A 16,424-nucleotide genomic window follows, 5' to 3' on the forward strand; every position below is an offset into this window, starting at 1 on the left:
GATTAACAATCATTTCTCTAGAGACTGATAAGAAATAAAATAAATCAAGGGTTACTACTTCTTTCAGCATGCATATTCTAGCACTGATTAATTAACTTTTGGCACACTACTGGTCTCACAAAAGCTATCATAATAACTGACACCTCTTTTAATTTCCTAAAAACAAATTTGTTGTTCAGTGGAATTCAAACACCATTTCTCTCTTAAAGCAGAACTTCTTAGTTAGAGTGAATAAACAGGACAGGCTGATAAAGAAGTAAAACTTAATTCTGACTTAATTCTACTGTATGAAAAGCGTCCAGATAGTTTTGGATTTCTTCAGAGCTATCCATTACATACATAGTTGGTGAGCATTATACTTCAGTATCTAAACTTTGTTCAGATGTATCCAGATAAAACATCAGGACAACATATTAACAAGCAAGAAACATTTTTTATTGTACATGTATTCCAAAAAATCCCCACAAAAACAAAACCCACAAATAGAGAGGAGCAAGGGAAAAAGTTTACCTAGTCTCTCCAAGTTATGCAGGGCACAGCATATGGCAGAAACATAGCTAGTAAGAGACTAAAATACACAACTTAACAGTACCCTAAACTCCCCCATTCGAAAAAGACCCTACAAGAAAAAAAACACTTAAAATTGTATCCTAAATACAAATTTCTTACACAATTAAATTGGTATTGTATAGTAAACTGCAGAAAATACAGTAGGCATTCAATAATCTGCTTGCATTTAACAACAAAGCAATAGACACTTGAATACATATACTACACATTACTCACTGTTAAACCTCAAGTTTAGAATGAGTAATTGGTATTTCACCAAAAGCAACGATGAGTTTGTTCAATTTCTGGAGGTAACAGAATCAATAACTTAAACATGTTATTTAAATTCAAATTGGTTTTAGAAAATAACTGTTTAGGTTTTAATCACTATGTATATGTATACGTATACATGTATGTGTGTCTGTATGTATATTTTTATATGTATATTTTAACCACAATTAGGGCAAGTTTAACAAACTGCAAATTTAAGATACAATTCACTTGGATTCTTCAGGAAAAGAATAAGAACTGGAAAGTGCAATAATAATTTTTAATTGCCCTAGACAGCAAAATAGGAACTAGGACACACTTTTAGAGAGATACTTGAAGTTATGAATTATCTGTATCTATGTGATGCTGAGGGGTTAAGGGGATTGGCCCTACCACTGAGACTGACACAGGGAAATTAAAGAATTGTATTAAATAAGCAATTGGTCTTTCTTCATCACAATCCTTTCTACTAGCACTTAACACAGGGATCTACTTTCCCAGTATCATGAGCCTGAAATTCCTTCATAATGCTTAGGAGTGTGAGCAGATAGGAATGAAGAGATCAATGAACTGCTATTTATGAACAATCTGAAATAACCGTCTCTTCTCCACAAAGAAAAATTAATGAACTACCTATAACATAACCTTACCAGTACTCTTTCCAACAAGCAAACTTCAGGAAATAAATTTTATTTGTTTCTCTAAACTGTATTACTTATACATTTTTGCCACTGAATTTGTGATAGTGATATTTCTGTAACATGGGGTTTTAAAAATAAAAACTCAAGTGAAAAAAAAAACTGAACCATCTTCCTTTGCTTTCCCTAGATATTGCACTCCCATTTTTGTTTAACATCCATTTCTTCCCTGATTTATATTAACCTAATACCTTAGGAGTTGCTATAGCAACATCATGTCACTCTCTGGAACACTGGATTTTTCATTAAGTATCTCAAAAATGGAAACAGTTCAAAACTGTACAGTCCTGCCTAAAGCCCTGATAATGCATCCTGTCTATCACAGGGAAGAAACATAACATTTTGACAAAGTTTAGGAAAAAAACAAAACAGTTCAGTACTTTTCACAAGGCAAAGGGTAAGTCATATGCTAGCTTCCTGGTAAGGACCAATCTCAGATCCCCAGGAAAGCACCTTCATATGGGCTGAACACAGGGGAAGAACATTTGTTCAAATGAAGTTACTATATGGTGTCTAACATTCAATGTTACATATTTTTTAAAATGACCACATTTTCTGTAAGCAACATGTGGGGCCTTTGGCAGAAAGTCCTCTATATTTTCAAAAGCTAAACCTCTTCCAAGTACAGTAACCCAAAAAACAGTATTTAATACCAAAAAGTGGTTGGTGTTCAGAAATAAGTGAATTCAAAACATGATACATTTGACAGCCCTCCCCCCAACTCCCTATCAGTTTCGTGTCGGCTGGATGTTAAAACATTTATTTCTAACTTATACTTCCTAAATTTGATATTCCACTTAACTATTACTATAAAACAGAGTCTGTGACTCATTTTAATCCCACAAAATTAACCACAAACTAGCAGAGCCTTTTAATCCGAATATATCAGTGCACAGGAACAGACACCATTACCATCTGTTTTAAAAATCTTCCTTCAAAAAGTCTGAGTATACTAAAAAGTGTGCCCATTTCTGCAGCCCAACAGGCAATAAATCATAAATATTTTAATATTAAAATGGATGGAATGCTGACATTGTCAAGGAAAAGACAAGCTAAAAAGTTTTAACAAGACTTGGCCTCTACACCAAACTTGGTTAACAACTAAAAGAAAGTGTTAGGTCTCATATCAGCAAGTTACTACTTACTGTGCAAAGTCTGATTTAGAACTATTGTCTTGAGTCATCAAGACATCTTAAAGGAGGGCCAAGAAATACTAACACTAAAAAAGCTGCAAAGCTTAAATACTACCTCAATGTTCTGAAGTGCACACTGAATTGCTACCCCAATCTCTCAGATTCTCAATTTAGAACTAGAAAGAGGTTTTCAGTATCAAATGGACCAGACTGTTAGATTGTTTCCCATACAGTCATGCTGGTACCATAATCATTCTTCCATTGCAATGAGAAAAGCGAGGCAGTTTAGTGTGTTTCCCATTTTAACAGCACCATAGAAATGTCTGCAAACTAGCTGCTGGGTGGTAAATGACCAGTTGTGAACTCTGGTTTAGGCGACAGAGAGTCTATGACTGACTTACAAACACCTACAAAGAGTCACCCATGTATATGAGCAAAAACAAAGAAGAAAGCTACAAATGACTGAAGGTGACTGAAACCACGTACAGACTCTCACACGGCCTGGAAAGAACAGACGCCTTGAGGATGCCTGTCAATCACTATGCTACAGAACATGCTCCAGCCCCTGTAGCAGATGGGACTCTGGCACTTCAGAATTCAATCACTGCCCCTCAAGAAGGACAGACCAGGCAGTCTGAGTCTTCCTTGCTCTTCCTTCTTGCTCCAACAATCTGTATAGTCAAAAAAGTGCTTTGGGAATCTGGCTAGACTGGTTTGTGAGTAGATTTAGAATCCTATGGGAACCATTTACTGAAAGTCCTTTATGTCTCTGTTCAATGTTTTCCACTAAGCTCATGTGATTCTTTTTTTTAGGACATTTTAACACACTGTTCACATGCAAACTAAGTTGAAGTTAAGTCCACTTTTCTAGGACTCACATTACAGATAATCCTTTGTACCCATCCTACCAAGACATTGAAGGCATGTCTGCATCAAGGTGGTTCCAGGAGTGTCCTACAGAACAAAAACTTTTTTTTAAACTTTGTTTTTTAAATGGTTACTGGATATTCAAGCAACCAGAAATTGTGGAGCTATTCATGGGAAGGACTTCATTTGGTGCTTGTTGCTGTACATAAGGTGCATAAATTGCCCAGGTCCTAGGGTCAGCGGGAGGAGAATCCAGTTGCAAGACTACAACCAACTACAGGCGTCATGTCCCAGATCTGTAAGAGAAAAGGGAATGTGGGAGAAAGCAGAATTGGTCATCTTATAGATAGCAAATGACAACTCTGGAAAAAACACACTTGCTCAAAATGAAACAGTACTCCTATCGAAGAGAAAAACTAGATTCTTCCCGTTTCTTCTTCTCTCACAATAGTCCCAAATCTCCTTAAGTCTATATTGGGCATTTTTTGAGGCACAAAGGAAAACAGGAACCAAAAGTCATTTTTTTTTTTAAAGCAACTGGGGTTAAGTAACTTGCTCAAGGTTACACAGCCAGGTTTTGTGTGTGTGTGTGTGGGTGGGTGGGTGTTAAGTATGGGAGGCTGGAACCGATCCTGGGTCCTCCTGACTCCAGGGCCAGCGCTCTTACTCACTGCGCCACCTAGCCGCCCCCAAAAGTCATTTCAAAAGGGAAAGACAGGAAGGCATAACAATAGATCAGACTGAAGATTTTCAAACCATGATTAAGCAGTCATGGCTGACTTACAATTGACTATGGATTGTCTCAAAATATAGTATAAAGGCTTTCTATACCTCAGATTCAATCTTACTGCTGCTCAGATCACATCCCCTAGGTATAAACTTGAGCTTTTTAAAAAATGTTTTGATAAGTATATTTTATGCATTTTAAAACATTCTGAGAAGGGGGTCATAGACTGCCACAGGGATTCCTGACAGAAAAAAGGTTAAGAACATCTGTCATTTCATCAATATAAGAACTCCATCCCCCCCCAAAAAAGGTTATAACCCCTCTAAACCTTAACATATGGTTTTGATGAATAGCTATGGAAAGAAAAAATTGCACTGTCTACTGGCCAACCTTTTGGTCCTGAGTCCATCCTAACCTAGTCAGTCTGATCCTCAGACAGCAGAGAAAAAGAGTGCTTTGCAAGGTGGGGACTCAAAGCCATTCTAATAATGCTAGGATGAGGTTCTACTACCTTTTCTTCCCACCTTCACCTCATTTCCTCCAAATAAATGCTAGTATAAATCAAGAACCATGCCAAACACAATTATTTTACCTGCCACAAGTCCAGGGATTTAATTTTTAAAATCTTGTTATGCTTTAAATTTAGAACATAAATATGCCAGTTACAAATACATAAGATATCCAAAGGAAAACCAGAAGTCCAAAAAAGAAAATTACATCAAGAAGGAAGAAAGTATGAGGAAAAATAATAATGGAGATAGGCACAAAACAAAGTTTACTACACAGTAACATGCAGGAGCTGGGGTATATGTAGACAAAGTGATCCTGTGCAGCTGCGAATGGGTCTAAGAAATATAGCTGTTTTGGCACCAACCTTGAAGATGAACATACAAACACAGAACCCCCTCAGCTAGAGAGAAGAGGAAAGAATATGCCAATAATAAGAAAGTTCAGAGAAATGCACCAACAGTGGAAGAAACTCATGGCAAAGTACTGACAATGAAGGGAAATAAAAATGATAACTGCTTTGTGCCTCAACTTTTTAAATGGACATTGTATAGTTTACAGAAAACCAGATGCCACATTCAAAATTATACTGCCAACAAATGATAGAAGACAAATTGCTTTTAATTTTAATTTTGTCAAGTCAATAAAATGGTAATAGTAGAAAAAAGAAAAAAGCCAACTCTAAATCTAGATAGTACCTGACACAATTTTTAAAAGTTACCTTTACAACACGATCAGTCCCACAGGTCACCATTAGTCCCCTAGCAACATCCATAGACATGTGAGAAATGTTATGTTTTCCTTCATGAAAGGTTGCCAGAGAAGTGCGACTAATAAAAGAGAAAACATTAGATTTAAAACTCATTTGGCAAAGTCATCAGAACTTAGTGTCATTTATACATTTCGATGGCTCTAAAAATTGTTTCACAATTAAAGGCCACAACTAAAAGACAAGACAAAAAGCAAGGCTTCTGTAACAGATTAAAGAACCTAGAGTAAGGAAAATCTGAATTCAAATACTGCCTCTGACACATATTAGCTTTTTGAGTCTGGGCAAATCACTTAACCTCTTTCAGCTTCAGGTCCCTCATCAGTAAAGTAGGAATAATACTCAGCACTTACTAAAAAAGAACTGCTGTATCATAGGAGATAATGCATATTAAGTCCTATGTATTCTTTAAAATTCTGAGGGGGAACAACTGAATAAATCAATCATATCCCACCCCAAGATGCTACGCCTTGATATGCTTATTAGGTGAAAATATCTCTTGATTGTTCATGAGAGAGGAACAAGGACTGGACACCTCCTTAGAGGCAAAAGGAAATCTGTTTAGATTGACCTTGATCATGCCCTTTGAGGCCTGTACAAAACTAGTAGGCTACCTGGAATCAGAGATTTGAGCATCTAATAGCACAGTGGAGATTCAAGCCATCTAGGCATGTTGGGTGAGCCACCTGAGAGAGAATTGTTTGGGGAAGTCAAGAGAAGAAAGGGCAGTGGCCTTCATCCCCTCCCCTTTTGCCCTGGGGAGCCTTATTAACTTCAAAGGGTTGGGGCTATTTCTTCAGGATCCTAGCCACTTCCCCTAAAATGGAGGGGCTGAGAATGAGGAGGCTACACAGTCCAGCAGAAGAGCTACACCCAAGCTAGAGAGCCCTGACAAAAGGACTTCACAAAACTGGGACGCCCCCTTTGCTAGATGTCCTGAACTCCCGTAGACGAACCTGAGTTTCTAAAGTGCAGAAGCTGTGTCTTATTTATCTTTCTATTTCTGCAAGTTCCTGGCACTATGATTTTCACATGGTAGGCATGTGGTAAATGTTTGTTGAAAGAATGAATTGTGAACCATGAGCAGAAAAAAAATCTGGAGTTGCTAATATTATAACTTCATTGTTTTAGGGAGCAGGCTGATAAAAAGGCCAAGTAATCCAGAAGATGGCTATCTTGTTATTCTAAATCACAAAACAAAACTGGAGTAGAACTCCACAGTTAGAATGTTTTCTAGGGGCGGCTAGGTAGCGCAGTGAGTAAGATCGCCAGCCCCAGAGTCGGGAGGATCCAGGATCGGTTCTGACCTCAGATACTTAACACCCACACAAAAAAAAACTGGCCATGTAACCTTGGGCAAGTTACTTAACCCCAATTGCTTTAAAAAAAAAAAAAGAATATGTTTTCTAGCCCAGAACTGTGAGAGGATCACAGGTAGTCATTTAGAAACAGACTTCTGGCCTGGCTTTGCTTCTGTACAAGAAAGCTTACTCTACAAAGTTTTCATAACTACAAAATTGACAAAATATAACAGAAGAAAAGAATGAAGTGCGTTAGACTGGCCACAGCCCACACATGGCTATTGCAGACCCCTTCACTGTAGACTAGAAACCACTAGGTAGAGAGAGAGATGTGCGCTGAGCTGTGAGGCTCAAAGGATCACAGAGTCTGATCTTAAAGGGACCCTAAAGGCCACTGAGTCAAACCCCCTCGGTTAACAGATGAGGAAAGTGATATTCAGAGAGGTCACATCATTTGTCCAGAATCACAAAGCTAATAAAGGTGTGAGGCAGGATTCAAACTCGGACCTTGCTGACTGTCAGTCCAACAATTTGTCCATTATGGCACCTAAAGTGCCTGATCAAAGAGCTTCTCCTTGCCCAAAGGTGAGAATGGCCACACACCTCTCTAGAAATAAGTAATGAAGGGGCAGCTAGGTGGCACAGTGAATAGAGCACCAGTCTTGGAGTCAGGAGGACCCAAGTTCAAAGCTGGCCTCAGACACTTAACACTTACTATCCGTGTGACCTTGGGCAAGTCACTTAACTCCAACTGCCCTGCCCCCCCAAAAAATGAAAAAAAAAAAGTAATGGAGATAACCAAAGAATATCAATAAAGCATTTTAAAAGTCGTACAAATGGGTAAAATACAGAGCTATATGCTAGTACTCGGATACATTCACATATCTGTGTGCATGTGTTTGTGTGTGTGTGTGCAATTTAATTTTTCTAAAGAAAATACTAAGTACTGTTGAAGTTTACAGTTTTTTACTATAGCCCTCTTTATCCTTCAGGTTTGGAGTTGTTTGTGGCTGTTGACAACTGAATTTTTTTAAGTTAAAAAAAATTTTCAAGTAGGCCTTTTGGTGAGAAATGGCTTCTGACATTTTCATTTGAAAAAAAAAGCCAAGACATGAAGCTCCTTACTCATCATCTTTGATGGAGTCATAGCAAGAGTCACACATGCGGACCTGGAACTCGAAGCCCATGACTGGGTATGTGGAGCGCCTGGTGCTGCACCTTCCACACACTGCCTGCCCACACTTCCTGCAGTGATGCTTCAAGTGTGATGAAAAAAAAACAAAATAAAAACTGAGAGTTTGCATTTGCATACATGTACTTTCACATTTACAATACACGAAATCTAAGAATCAAATGTGCTTTAGATATTAGATCATTCCTACCCTGGAAAAATAATTTGCAAATTGCCTTGTAATGCTTGACTCTAAATTTATTTTTTTCTTCTGTATTACTTTTTTTTAATCATGCAACAAAGGGTTAGCTGGTGTTAAAGTTTAAAAAGTATATATGGGTGAGACCAAATGACAGACAAAAAATTTTTAGAAAGAACAACCGGAACATCAGAAGATGAAAAAAATGTCTTTAGAGAAAGGTTTATATTTCCTGATTAATATACTGGTGCCAAAGGTTGTGGGTTCTCAATTTTAATCTTTCAAATTAACATAGGAAGATATGAGATTCAAGTAAACTCTACGGTCAATAACTGGATTCCCAGAACCACTTTGAGTTTGGTGACTGGGCACTTTCCACTCTCTACAGGTATTAGCTGTTAGCACAGAAAAGCACAGTTAAATTTCAATATATTCAGTTAGAAATAGGAGTTATTTTACCTATTAAATACAATGCACTGATCAAAAGCACTGCTGGGGAAACAATAAGAACACAGAGGCTAATAATAGAAGAGATACTCTCTTGATGCATTAGACTGTATACATAAGTATTTCCTGAATTGTTTGCTAATCTTACATCACCTCATTCTGGAGCAGCCTTGAAAGTAACAACAAAAAATAATTTGCCAATTCACATAAACTTTGAGACAGCTTCCCATGTAGGTATACTGGTAATTCTATTCTATTAACCAGCAAAAATTCATACTTGCCCTGGGTGAGTGGCTATTTTCAAAGCTGCTGAAGAAATATATTTTTTTTCAGAACTTTAGTATTACATGAATACCTAATTCAAATAATATTTTTTAAAAATTCTATGTGAAGTATAAGGTATTTCTTTAATCCTTAATGTTACACTAAACTGGTCTGTTACTTGAATCATGCGTCTTGAAAATTCTCTAGGTTCAAGTGTGTGGAAAAATTCAGAAGAATTTTAAATATTTATCCTATGTTCTAATCTCTTACATATTCAGTAATATATTACATATATAATTCATATAGACAATAGACACTCTTAGAGACCATGTAAGAACAAAGTTCAAATTAGGCTTCCGTGACCTGTGTGACCTTAGACAGATCACATTACCTTTCTGTAAAATAAGAGAGTTGGACTCTATGGCCTCCAGGTTCCTTCATAGCTTTAAACCTATGATTTATGATCATCCCATGAATAATTCTTCTCTACAAAGATCAGCATCTTCGTTTCTGAATAGCTTTGCTTTCAAAAGACAAGCAATTAAGGAGTAAGAAAGTACCTTTCTTAGTGCACGATCACTACCTTACATATTAAGGTATCAAATTCTTAAAGTACATACTTAAATATTTGCTGAACTGAAGCAGTCCTCCATGGAAGGACACCAAGACGCAGAGGCCATTAAAGATAGAGGAACTCCACAAAGTGAGGTTCAACATACAATCACAATGAAATTAGGAAAAACAAGATGACAAACAGCAGCAAAGGCACTAGTAAAGATCTGAAGCTGGCCTCTTACCTGTCTTAACCCCAGTGTCTTTGTGTCCCACATCTGCTTTATGTTCCAAAAGAAGGGCTGTTCACATTTTTGACAAGAATCACTTTCTAACCACTGAGGAGCCTGGATAGGAAAAACAAACAAACAAATGTATCTAGATTTTTCAGTTTGACTGCTCAATGAGAAATGAAACCATTTAAAAATGTTAATAAAGAAGAGAGAATGCTCATTGTTTCACCTTCCCATATCCAAGATTAAATTGTGACATTATATATCAATACTTCTGGAAAAGGTGTGTTAATTGATTCCCTTATGGCCCCACTCACCAGCCCTATGATGTCCCAAACCCACAACAGGTCAGGAAATGCTTGTATTACCAGTGACTTAAACTGACTATTCAAATGGACCTGTGATCTCACTAACCTGGGAGTTTGCTCCACAAGGAAGAGCAAAACCCATCTATGTCATCCCAGCCTGTACAACTCTCTTCCATATCCCAATATGCTGGGGGCCTTCCTCGCTTTCTCCTGACACTGCTCCATGGGTAAGCTATTCATCTGTCATCTCTCGTCCTTGCCAGGCCATCTTCTGGCTCATTCCTTATCTAGTACATGCTGCAGTCTGCTCACGTCCACCATGAGCCTCCCTACTGCCCACCCCTCCCACCCCCATGTGATAATCATTTTTAACTCTTCAGAAGCCGTTATATTCCTGTCTCACTGCCAAACAGCAGCATCAATGAGCTGTTAGTAATGAAAAGAGAATGGCCTTTGCTTTCATGAAAAGCTTGGAGTCAGTAAAAAAGATTTGCAATCTCCCAAAAGTAATCTATCCCAATCTCCTCTTCATCTTCAAATCTGGGCCTAACTCACTGTTCATCTGTACTGCCTGTACCAGATAATACATACTGACGTGCAAGTTCTACAGGGTGTCTATGCAAACACATGTTGAAATCTGGGCAACATTCTTCATCCACTTCCCTATGTGTCTAGACTACAGAGTCCTCTGAATGATTCTAGATTTCTTCCAGGAAGCTCTGCCATGCTACAGAGCTTGATATAATTCATACAAAGTCATCCACAAGCAGGAACATTTGAAAGATTTATTACCCATAGGGAATCCCTGTTTGACCTGGACTCTGCCTCATTTACAAGTTCTATCTCTTTATGTTTATTCTCTAATTTGGTACAGATTTTATATCATTGCTCTAACTAGGTAATAATTAGTAGTAATAATAATAAATTAAGTAAGACAAAAATTACAGCTAAATGGTGTGACAGTGCCTAGGTTTTCTTTAAAGAGTCAAAAGAATGAATGGCAGTTGATTCTTATCATGCATCTGAAGGAAAAAGAAAATGTCATTCTTTGTCATCTCATATTTTAATGCTCATGAAGAATGCTCGCAAGAACACCAAGATGGTGTTAACCATTCATTATGTTCAGTATCACAAGTCAAAAAAGAACTAAAAATACGCTTAAAATAACCTAAGAAGGCCAGTAAAAAGCACATACAGGATCAGAAAAGAATGATTTGCTTGAGAACTTTAGGAGCAGTAAACTTGCTTCTTTTGGGAATAATAGTGAATACTAAACTGCCAGCTATTTTGGGTTACCTTGTATTTTAATTCTCTACAGATAAAGTTTTATTTTTGTGCTATGTTATGTCATCTAATTGGCCGTATCTTGTCCTCTAAGAACAGTCAGAAGGATTATTAAACTGACATTCCATCAGAAGACTGTCTTTTCTATAACCTACCTCCTCTTCCTAATCCTGATCCCAACAAAAATGAGAGACCAATGCTTACATCCTACTACATGCATCCTCCTGAGCGAAGGTGTGTCTTTTCTAGAGCACTGGCTCTAATTCAAAAATGGTGGAGTAATAGATTTTCTTTCAATCCTCCAGTACAGAGAAAGCAAACCAGTAGGTAAAAAATGAGCTCCCGAAGCTTTCCCAAGGAAGTTAAAAAGCAAACTAGTCATGGAAATGTGACCTAGACTGGCTCCTCAAGTAATACAGAAATTCCCCTTTAAGGTCAAACACTTGGTAGTCATAGGTTACCCACTTTTCCTATATATTTTTAGCCAACTGTGTAATAAAAAAAGAGGATCACAACAGACAAGAATCATAGATAGGAGGTGACTGAGTCTATAGTCAAATCTTGTCAAAGATGTTTTTGTTCAATTTGCCCACTTTCATTTCCGATTTGTAACTCACTTTCACATTCCTAAGAGACATGAACTAGGCACAGCATCAGGATTAACTTCCCTAAGTAACAAAAGAATTATAGGTATGGAATATACTCTCAGCTTCTGCTACTTTTCCCTTCCCAGGGACCAGGCCATCTCCTTTCAATGTAACCATTCGTTCAGTCAGTAGTATTTTTGACTGCCCTGAATCCCTGCAATAGGCCACAATCAAGTATGTCACAAGGAACGCGCCCTGCCTTCTCTCCGTTTATGCACATCTCCTACCATTTCAGTCAAGTTGAGATTACGGTCATCTGCGTGCCTAAATACTCTGTGGAACACACAGCACATTACTGGTGCCTGATAAATATCAAATAAATAGGAATTTTTTAAAAAGCAGCATGATATACATAGTTTATATTATTTTAATTCTGGCTGAATATAAAAGTCAACTCTGAAATTCTCAAATATGAGCACCTTGCAAAGTTTTCTTTAAAAATCTACAGAATAAGGGCAGCTAGGTGGCACAGTGGATAGAGCAATGGCCTTGGAGTCAGGAGGACCTGATTTCAAATTTGGCCTCCAATACTTACTTAGCTGTATGACCCTGGGCAAGTCACTTAACCCGACTGCCTCCCCGCCCCGCCCCCCTTTTTAAAAATCTATAGACTATTACATGTGTAATATGCCCAAGAATCCAATCTTTTCCTCTCTTCTCTCACATAAGGTCATTAATCTACAACTGTGACAGAATAAAATGTGTTTTGTAAATTTCTATGGACTGTCATACCAATTAAAGTGCAAAGAACATACATTGTTGGTTCAAACTTGCCTTGAGTAGCTCCATTTCATGTAAATAAATATACCTTTTTAAATAAACTAAACATATACATCTGTAGGGCTGAACTAAAATGAGAAGGAAATAGAAAATAAAAAGAAACAAAGTGGCATATCTCCACAATAACCCAACAGGAAAATGAGAGCCATGATTGTTGATGTAGACCACCCCAGAACAGGGCTAATCTGGAACAAACACCCCTGGGTTTCCCTACGGGGAAGGATCTCCATGCTGCCTAATTAGGGCAGGATTCTGAGCTATCAAGCCATCCTGACATTCACTAGTACTTGTGGTTCACACTTTTGCTTTACAAGGTCTTCAAGTACTATCTCTTTTTTTTTTAATTATTTTTTGGCAGGGGGGAAGGAGGGGCAATTGGGGTTAAGTGACTTGCCCAAGGTCACAGGCTAGTTTTTGTGTTAAGTGTCTAATGATGGATTTGAACTCAGGTCCTCCTGACTCCAGGGCCAGTGCTCTATTCACTGTACCACCTAGCCACCCCCCAAGTACTATCTCTTAATAAGATAGTAAGACAGAGGCAGCTAGGTGATTCATTGGAAAGGGTGCTGGACCTCGAGTTAAGAAAGAAGAGTTCAAATCTGGCTTTAGACACTGACTAGTTGTGTGACTCTGGCCAAGTCACTGAATCTTTCAGCCTCAGCTTCCTCATCAGTAAAATAAGAATAATAGCAGCTATCCCCTCCACCCTGGGTTGTTGTAAGGACAAAATGAGATATGTATAAAGCACTTCACAAACTTTAAAGCTCTATGTAATTGCTCTGATGAGTTTATTATCATCATTATTACTACTGAGCACATACTGTTCTATTTGCTATTATTCAAATATGTTCAACATCTTCATAAAAAAAAACAGTGAAGAGCTCAGTAAGGAAGGGGAAAGTAAGGCAGCACCATGCTTCTCAGGCTCTGGGGAAGAAGCAGAGCCAGGAAAGGAGGGGACTTTTGGACCCAGTCACAAGAGTCACGTTGTAGAACCAGAGGGGGGCGGCCAGGTGGTGCAGTGAGTTAAGAGCGCCGGCCCCAGCGTTGGGAGACCCGGGATTGGTTCCGGCCTCAGATACTTGGCACCCACACAAAATAACTGGCCGTGTAACCTTGAGCAAGTTACTTAACCCCAATTGCTTTAAAAAAAACAAAACCAGAGGGGCGACACATTGACAAGTGGCCCGGAATGGAGGCCCCACTGCCTCTTCACAGCTCCCCTCTTACCTCTTCTCTCCGGACGTCCATATTCCAAACAGCAATTCCCCCATCGGATGAACAAGAAACCAGTTGTCTTGTGAGTGCAAGGTAACAAAGAGACTGTACCCGGTCACTGTGAACAAAACACACAACAGACCTCTTTCTCAATAGGGAAAGACAAGGGGCTGCCCTGGCCAGGCCGGGCTCAAGCCTCTGCTGTTCAGAACCCTGAACCTTCTCTCGGTGTCAAGATGTTCTCTGAAAGGGAGATTTTGAGACAAGTGACCCTACCCTGCAAAACAAGGGTAAAGACCACCTCATGTTTGCCTTTGTATCCCCTGCGTCTGCCTAGCATGCAGGAGACACTTTACAAATATTTACTGACTTGAATTTTGAAAACCAGTAGCTAAAAATTGCTAATTCCCTTGACTTAGTGAAAACGAGGCTAGTCTTCTACCCCAGAGAATTCAAAGAAAAAGGGAAAGGACCGCTATGTATAAATATATTTGTAGTAGCACTTTGATGGTAGCAAAAACTGGAAAATAGGGGTGGCCAGGTAGCACAGGGAGTAAGAGCACCGGCCCCAGAGTCGGGATGACCTGGGATCAAATCCAGGCTCAGATACTTAGCACCACACCCAGAAATAACTGGCCGTGTAACCTTGAGCAAGTTACTTAACCCCAGTTGCTTAAAAAAAAAAAAAACCTGGAAAATATGAAAGAATTGTTAACTGGGGAATGGTTAAGCAAATGATTGTACATGAACATAACTGTAAAAACACAACAAAAGGGATGGATCCTGGTAGGAACTGATGAAGAATGAAGAGAGCAGTCCCAGGAGACCAATTCATACAGTAACTACAACACAGCAAACAAAAACAGCTCTGAAAAACTACAGAAGTCTGATCAATGCATAACCATTTGTGATTCCAGAAAACCAAAAGTATGCTGCCCATCTCCTGCCAGAGAGCTGACAGACTTGAGAAGCAAAATGTGATACACATTTTCAGACATGGCCAATGTGTGAATTTTGTGACAGGAATTATTGGATACAAGGGAAGTTGTTTTTCAAATGGGATGAGGGGAACTGGTTGAGGGAAGGTGATGAAGAATTAATAATATACACAGAACAGAAGGCAGTACAGAGGGAGATACAAACGAGCAAGATGGCTCTGGAACTTACATGTTTATTATGTTGTTAAAAAAAAGAGGGTCAGGCTTTTCATGGTAGAACTCAGTTGTATTTTTTTTTCTGTTCTTTGTATGCAGAGATGCTCAAGGTAAACGCTTACTTGATAGGTGCAAAATAATAAAAATTACTTTAAAAAAGAAAAAAGTTAAGTATTTTTACTTGAGAAGATGGGAATGAGTTTCAAGATTCTCTGATTTATGCACCATGGTTTTCCAAAATGTGTATTACTGAAACACTTAACATGGAGAAAAAACTTTTCTGGCTATGGTAACCTCAATCACAAAGGCTTAGATGAAAAAGAAACCAAGAAATGGGAGGGGCCTGAAGGGTGACAGTGAACTTTTTTTTCCTTTTCAATATTCTGGCAGAAAATACAGACAGGAGTATTGAGTACAATGAACATTGGGTTCCATTTCTCCTTCTGTCAGGTGCTGGGCAGATGGAAAAAGGAAAAAAACCCTCAGCCATTCCTCAGGACTCATAGGAAAAGCCCCTGGGCAATCTAAGAATTCCTCTTTTGTCATATTTTAGATAGAACTGGGTTCTTAAAGGTCACGACATCTAATCTCCTCATTTTAGAGACAATGATGTTCAGAAAGGGACATGAACTGCCAAGGTCCCAGAGCCAATGAATGGCTGAACTAGGTTTAGAACACAGGGCTCCTACCTTTCATCCCACTATTTTAGGAGATCAAAGGGAACTAAAGAGGGGCAGCTTAACATGACATCAGTATATAATCATGACATTTATATTTGTTACAAGGGTTTATTTTCTCTGAAATACCAGAGTTTTTATTTGAAATAAAACATTAACCTAAGAAATGATGAATATGAAGAATACAGGGCATTGCAGCCCAGCTGAGAGAGAGCTGGCCTTGGAGTCAGGAGAACCTGGGGTCAAGTCCTACCTTTAGTACACCCTATCTTGGGCATGTTATTTAACCCTTTCAGTACTGCCAAGCTGCAGGAGTGCCAAGAAGCATCTGTGAAAGAAGTTGCTCACTATGCCAAATGAAATCACAAGTTCACTTGTGAAAACAAACAAACATCAAAGAAAAACGGAAAGCATAGGAAGATTTACATGAACTGATACAAACTGAAGTAAGGAGAAGCAGGAAAACAAAACACACAATGACTACAACAATGTACACAGAACAAAACAACAACAAAAATTGGAACTAATACTGTAAAACTCTCAGGACTCCCTCTGGCCCTGACTAAGTAATAGAAGAAGGTACCTCCTTCTCTTCTTGCAGAGGTGGGAGGGCTATAACACCTCCTGTCAGATGTGATCTGTGCTGCTTAATTTTGCTAAATGGCCCTT

General features: G+C 38.6%; 1 protein-coding gene across 1 annotated transcript in view; it reads right to left on the bottom strand.

Moving 5' to 3' along the window:
- Positions 1-413: 413 nt before the first annotated feature.
- The window catches only part of WDFY1 (WD repeat and FYVE domain containing 1), a 58,534-nt gene continuing 42,523 nt past the window's right edge, over positions 414-16,424 (bottom strand). Inside the window, exons 8-12 of the mRNA XM_069104533.1 lie at positions 13,937-14,042; positions 9,700-9,801; positions 7,947-8,077; positions 5,473-5,581; positions 414-3,813 (exon numbers count right to left, since the gene is read on the bottom strand). Of these exons, the coding sequence (XP_068960634.1) occupies positions 3,754-3,813; positions 5,473-5,581; positions 7,947-8,077; positions 9,700-9,801; positions 13,937-14,042 (508 nt within the window). The 3' untranslated portion in view covers positions 414-3,753. The remainder of the gene's footprint in view (positions 3,814-5,472; positions 5,582-7,946; positions 8,078-9,699; positions 9,802-13,936; positions 14,043-16,424) is intronic.

This window comes from Petaurus breviceps, unplaced genomic scaffold (genome assembly GCF_028583685.1).
Source record: "Petaurus breviceps papuanus isolate PSGF00001 unplaced genomic scaffold, PetGlider_PUasm1.0 688, whole genome shotgun sequence".
NCBI lineage: Eukaryota > Metazoa > Chordata > Mammalia > Diprotodontia > Petauridae > Petaurus > Petaurus breviceps.